The sequence below is a fragment of the Carassius auratus genome, unplaced genomic scaffold, assembly GCF_003368295.1.
Source record: "Carassius auratus strain Wakin unplaced genomic scaffold, ASM336829v1 scaf_tig00216964, whole genome shotgun sequence".
In the NCBI taxonomy this organism is placed as follows: Eukaryota; Metazoa; Chordata; class Actinopteri; order Cypriniformes; family Cyprinidae; genus Carassius; species Carassius auratus.
The window spans coordinates 46,377-53,286 of NW_020528820.1; the positions used below are offsets into that span (position 1 = coordinate 46,377).

The 6,910-nt window shown below is 39.8% G+C and overlaps 1 protein-coding gene across 1 annotated transcript; it reads left to right on the forward strand.

Annotated features, from left to right (window-relative positions):
• Positions 1 to 3,060: 3,060 nt before the first annotated feature.
• On the forward strand, positions 3,061 to 6,422 carry LOC113099561 (NLR family CARD domain-containing protein 3-like). The gene is made up of 5 exons (XM_026264425.1): positions 3,061 to 3,219; positions 3,548 to 3,655; positions 3,761 to 3,821; positions 4,275 to 4,467; positions 4,641 to 6,422. Exons 1-5 carry the CDS (start codon positions 3,140 to 3,142, stop codon positions 6,404 to 6,406), a joined length of 2,208 nt encoding a protein of 735 aa, XP_026120210.1. The 5' UTR covers positions 3,061 to 3,139; the 3' UTR covers positions 6,407 to 6,422.
• Positions 6,423 to 6,910: the final 488 nt, after the last annotated feature.

The window sequence follows — 6,910 nt, forward strand, 5'->3', positions numbered from 1 at the left end:
AAGACTCTCCTCACCACAGAGCCTGTTCTGACGTTCTTTGACCCGACAAAGAAGACAAAGATCTCGACGGATGCATCCAAAGATGGAATGGGTGCAGTTCTACTACAGGCGGATGGAGAGAATTGGAGGCCAGTCGCATATGCCTCGAGAACGATGACTCCGACAGAACGTCACTATGCACAGATTGAAAAAGAGTGCCTGGGCTTAGTGTATGGATTGGAGAAATTTCACGGCTATGTGTACGGCTTTCCGACATTTGTGGCAGAGACAGATCACAAACCATTAATTGCCATCATTAAAAAGAACTTGAACCAAATGTCTCCAAGAATCCAGCGACTGATGATGCGACTGCAGAGGTATGATATGGAGCTAATGTACACTCAAGGGAAGCATCTAGTTCTGGCGGACGCTCTGTCCAGAGCTGTGGAACAGAGTGGAAAATGTGAAAGTTCCACAGAGGCTGATGTGACTCAGCATGTGAACATGGTAGCTGAAGCTCTTCCAGTCACAGACACAAAACTCAAACAGATTGCAGTGGAGACTGGAAAAGATAAATGTCTGCAATTGGTCATCAAACATCTGAATGAAGGTTGGCCTAGAGGAAAATGTGCTCAGTACTACAACATCAGAACAGAGTTGAGTGTTGTTAAGGGATTTCTGCTGAGACAAGACAGGATCATTATCCCTCAGTCACTGCGACAGGAGATGTTAAAAAAAGCTGCACGAGGGACACGTTGGGGCCGAGAAATGTAAAAGAAGGGCTAGAACTGCAATCTACTGGCCCGGAATAAACGCAGACATCGACAATTCAATTCAGTTAAATTCAAGTTTATTTGTATAGCGCTTTTTACAATACAAATCGTTACAAAGCAACTTTACAGAAAATTATGTTTCTACAATATTTAGTAGTAGCTAGTAGTTTGTGCACGTTTGACAGGATTTTAGAAAAAATAAAAAATAATAATAATAATACAAGACGTAGTCAGCTAGACGATGAACATTATTAATATTATTAATTAATAGTTATTATATGATGCAGTCACACATGTAGCAATAATTGTTAGTTCTGTTTGTTGACTCAAGGTTAGCATCATCTGGGGTCCTCTGAGGGTCAGCATCATCTCTTCTCAGGTGTTCTGGATCCAGACTGGAGCTTGTGTAAATCCTAGTTACCAAGATGGTGTCAACCTGTGATACGTGCTTGAAGCATCATGCTCAGCAACAAAAGGAGCCAAAGATCATCACTGATCCACCGGATGAACCATGGCAGAAAGTTGGGACTGACTTATTCTTTCTGGACGGAAGAAACTATTTGCTGGTGATAGACTATCTGTCAAATTACCCAGAGATTGCGTTGCTATCCAATACATCTTCTGCTTGTGTGATAACACACATGAAATCCATCTTTGGGAGACACGGCGTTCCGCAGGTGGTTTGCAGTGATAATGGGCCATGCTACAGTGGAAGGGACTTCCAGAAGTTTGCTGAGGAATATGGGTTTCAACACGTGACATCGAGCCCATTATATCCGCAGTCGAATGGAAAGGCAGAGAAAGGAGTTCACATTGTGAAACTACTACTCAAGAAAGCAATGGACAGTCAATCAGATCCTTATTTAGCTCTGCTGAATTACCGTGCTTCTCCACTAGAACACGGTGTGTCTCCTGCTGAAATACTGATGGGGCGCAGATTACAAACCACACTTCCATGCTTAGCAACACAAGACAAGAGAAAGTACCTGAAAAGAAAACAAAAGCACCTGAAACTGAGACAAAAAGCGAACTATGACAAGGCATCAAAAAGCCTAGAACCACTCTCCAATAATGACACAGTAAGACTTGAGGATTCCAATACCTGGACTAAAAGAGCCACAGTCCTGGAGGAGGTGAAGCCAAGGTCTTACACTGTCAGGACAGAAGATGGTCAGATCCTGAGGAGAAACCGGAGAAGTCTGCTAAAAACAAAAGAGACAGTAGAGAATACACATACAGGTGACACTGACTGTGCAGAGTCAACATCTGAAACACTTCCAGTACTGCATCACAATGAGCAAGCTAAAGAAATGCATTCACCTGTGCTGAGAAGATCCAATCGCACAGTAAAGCCTCCTGATAGACTGAACCTCTGAATATTGCTTAAACAGATCAGAAGCATTAGAATGATCATAAATGAAAAGATAAAAGAAAATGTAATCAGTTGATTATTGTTACTGTGACTGTAAAGCAAATAATTCTGGAGATTGTTATTTGATACTATACATCCTGTATAATGTGTACAGTGCTTACTTAGTGGTTAGATAATCTAGAAGTCATTAGTTATAATAACTTATTCTTTATGTCTAATGGAGAGGGGATGTAGTGATAGTATAGTTGTATATATAGAAACTAACCACTAGGTGTCAGTATTATTATAGTTTAATTACAAACAATTTCTTCATTGAAATAAGAAACATTACAGTACACAGACTGTTTAGCCTTTGTAATTATTATTAATATTTTTTTTCTCTTTCATAGTTCCACTACTATTCCCGGACACCTTCTCTCTTAAACTCCTCCTTCTCAGGTGACTCATGAAAGTGAAACTATTACAGCGGGTCTGTTTTGTCGTATGAGGAAGTAAACTACATTAAGAGAGAAACACACAGTGAGTATCACGATTTAACAATCATGTTTGATAGCCAAAATCAATCCTGACTGGTTTAAAGTGAAGTACAACAACAAGCAGTGTGAGATATTTGTTTAAATGACATTAGCAGATAAAACACAGAGTCTGTAAATCGTCAGATTAAACTTTTACTTTCATTTTAACACAGTGCTTGTCTGAATTAGTTATGCAGTTTGTGTATAATTTGATTATATGTAAAAATCAAGAAGTCAGTACTGTTGTCTGACTACTGAGATTGATTAATCTCTGATTCATAACTGACTCTGTGATCAACATCTGGATCTGCTTTTAGATGAAACCATGGCCTCCAGAATGAATCTCTCTGAAGAACATGACACACAGATAAAGACAGTCAATAGGTGAGAAAACCTGAAATGTTTCACATTTTTAATGTTCAGAAACAATAAATACACACTACAATATCATTTTCATTTATAGTCAGATTCAGGGGCGTGAATCAGATTTATCTGAACACATGGATGTGTCTGTGAGGAAAAACCCAGCGATGGATGTTTCAGATCTCTGCAGAGAGGAAGACTCTTCTGTTGAGTCCAGGTGAGATATTATGAGTCTCATATTTACTGTAGCTGTGGTGTGTTATGGATATTGTCACCAGCTGTCTCTGTTGCTGCTGGATGTGTCTGTGTCTTTATCTATATGTGTGTATTGGTCCATTTTATTCTATAATATATGAATGAAAAGAGCACATGGGGCAGATTCCTTTTATTCATAGAAAAATAATAATTTAATATTTTAACTCTCAAGTCACAACAGACTCCTCAAGTGAAAGATGAACATTAAAGGGAGATTGAAACAGTGAATGTGTTTCTGTCAGAGCAGAGTGAGATTTACAGAAACAGTTTGTATTTCTGTTATATTTCAGTCTGTGTCAGAATGAATCTCCTGAACCCAGCTGTGTGTCCATCAAGAGTGACGCGTCAATGGGTCGACCACTTGATTTCAGCTCGAGAGACACATCTGCTGATCTGAGGTGCTGTTTAGTTTACAGTATGAGAAAAATATATGATGTTCATTAATTTACTGATGTGTTTTAAATCCATTATTAAAAAAATATTCAATATTTGTTTAACTACAGTCAAAAACATAAAGGACCGAAATCACAAACAGCAAAGAAGAACTTAGACTCCATTTTTAAGGTTGGTTTTGTGTGTGCGTGTGTGCGTGTATGTGTGTGTGTGTGTGTGTGTATCAACACAATAATCCTCTGGTAAAAGTATTTAAAGAAATCTGTGAAATCCTCTCTGTAATAGTCATATTTACTTTCCTACACACATGTAAGATAAGTTGTAGGCCACTATAAAGCAGATCAATGTCCACTAAAGTAGAGAAGATGAATCCATATGTAACCTGACTGCTGCACAAAGATGAACATCAATCTAACAAACAGCCAATCCAGTCAAACTCTCTCTTTTAACCTCAGTATCTGTAGACGCTGATGTTTGAGCGTACAGTGAAGTTATTAGCAGGTCTGATATAATTCAGTGATGTTTATTAATATTCATGCTTTAACTCTTGTGTATTGATCCTTTGGTTCACCTTCTCTGTGACTGAATGCAGGTTTATTGTTTGAATATTTACTATGATTTCAGGAGCTTGAGCACAAAATCATCTCTGAGTTAAAAAGCTTTAAGAGACTACTGAGTCCAGATTACCCAGAATGCTCTGAAAGAGACCGTTCTGATGATGAGGGTCATAACAGAGTCAGAGAGGGTCTTCTGAAGATCACACTGCTCCTCCTGAGGAAGATGAACCAGACAGACCTCGCTGACACACTACAGACCAGTAAGAGCTCTGGATCAGCAGATTATAGCCTGTGTTTTTATTATCAGCCTTCTGTCTTCAGTCACTAATGTTCCTGAATGTCACCACACTATCTAATATCTAACAAATCAAACCTAAAAATACATTTCTAAAATATTGCTCTGTCAATAACAAAAATTATTTCCTTTGCTCAGAACTGATGCCTGTGTATCAACAAAAACTGAGATCCAGACTACAGGATAAATATCAGAGACTCAGTGAAGGACTGTCCAATCATGGAGACTCAACACGTCTGAATGAGATCTACACAGAGCTCTACATCACAGAGGGAGGCAGTGGAGAGGTCAATAATGAACATGAGGTGAGACAGATTGAGACAGTGTCCAGGAGACCAGAGACACAGGAGACACCAATCAACTGCAACGACATATTTAAACCCTCACCTGGACAAGACAAACCCACCAGAACTGTGCTGACTAAAGGAGTCGCTGGGATTGGAAAAACAGTCTCTGTGCAGAAGTTCATTCTGGACTGGACTGAAGGAAAAGCCAATCAGGACGTTCATTTCATATTTCCACTTCCTTTCAGGGAGCTGAACTTGATACAGAAACATCTCAGTCTTGTAGATCTTCTAAACCACCTTCACCCAGAAACCAAAGAATTAAAGTCAGCAGAATATGAGGACTTCAAAGTCATGTTCATATTTGATGGTCTGGATGAGTGTCGACTGCGTCTAGATTTCCAAAACAGTCGGAGCTTGTCTGATGTGACAGAATCAGCTTCAGTGGATGTGCTGCTGACCAACATCATCAAGGGGAACCTACTTCCTTCTGCTCTCCTCTGGATCACCTCTCGACCAGCAGCAGCCAATCAGATCCCTCCTGAGTGTGTCCACCAGGTCACAGAGGTACGAGGATTCAACGACCCTCAGAAGGAGGAATATTTCAGGAAGAGAATAAATGATCCGAGTCTGGCTGAGAGAATCGTCACACACATCCGATCATCAAGAAGTCTGTTCATCATGTGTCACATCCCAGTCTTCTGCTGGATTTCAGCCGCTGTTCTGGAGAGGATGATGGGTAAAGCAGAGAGTGCAGAGATCCCCAAGACTCTCACACAGATGTTCACATACTTCCTGATCTTTCAGACCAAACTGAAGACACAGAAGTATGATGGGAAATATGAAATCAATCCTGATCAGGCTAGAAAGACTATTCTGTCTCTAGGAAAACTGGCTTTTGAACAGCTGGAAAAAGGGAACCTGATCTTCTACGAGGAGGACCTGAAAGAGAGCGGCATTGATGTCAGAGAAGTGTCCGTGTACTCAGGAGTTTGTACCCAGATCTTCAGAGAGGAGTCTGGACTGCAGCTGGGGAAGGTGTTCAGCTTTGTTCATCTGAGTATTCAGGAGTTTCTTGCTGCTTTATTCAAGCTGCTGTCCTTTTCTGAACAAAACACAGGACTGAGGAATGTGTTCAGGTCACCAATGATCAGTTTACTGAAGAGAGAAGTGGACAAGGCCTTACAGAGTGAGAACGGACACTGGGATCTTTTCCTCCGGTTCCTTCTCGGTCTCTCTCTAGAGTCTAATCAGACTCTCTTACAAGGCGTCCTGAGAAAGACAGTAAGCAGCTCTCATATCAATCAGGAAACAGCTGCATACATCAAACAGAAGATCAGGGAGAATCCCTCTCCAGAGAAATCCATCAATCTGTTCCACTGTCTGAATGAACTGAATGATCGTTCACTAGAGCAGGAAGTACAAACATACCTGAGCAGAACAGGTAACCATCGTCTCTCTGGAGTCTCTCTGTCTGCTGCTCAGTGGTCGGCTCTGGTGTTTGTGCTGTTGAACTCAGAAGAAGATCTGGATGAGTTTAAACTGAGTAAATATGATCGATCAGAAGAATGTCTTCTGAGGCTGCTGCCAGTGATCAAAGCATCTAGAAAGATTAAGTGAGTATTTTACATTGACTTTATTTTATACAGTAGGCCTGTGTTTCTCTTCACTGTTTCTGTATATTTTGAGCTCTTTCTTATTTGACACACTCAGCTAACATCACAGATCGCTCTACTAATGATCTGATGAGTTGAATCAAGTGTGTTTGACAGAGATGTATAAAGTACTAGAGAACCATACTTGAGTAAAAGTACAAGTGCTCTATCAAAAAAGTGACTTGAGTAGAAGTAGAAGTGCTCTTTAAGCACCACACTTAAGTAGAAGTACTAAAGTATTCAACATTTTTTGTACTTAAGTATTGCAAGTAGTCTATTTTAAAATTTACTACTCAAGTACTGAAAGTAAAAGTAGAAGTATTGTGTTATGTAGCTATTAAAGAAAATAGTCAAAAGTTTGAACATATTGTTTTTACTATTTCAAATGATTAACCTAAAGGACAATCACAATTCCTTTGACTGTAACTTCTTGTAAACAAAAAACAGTTAGTAGGGTCAGTTAGCCCAA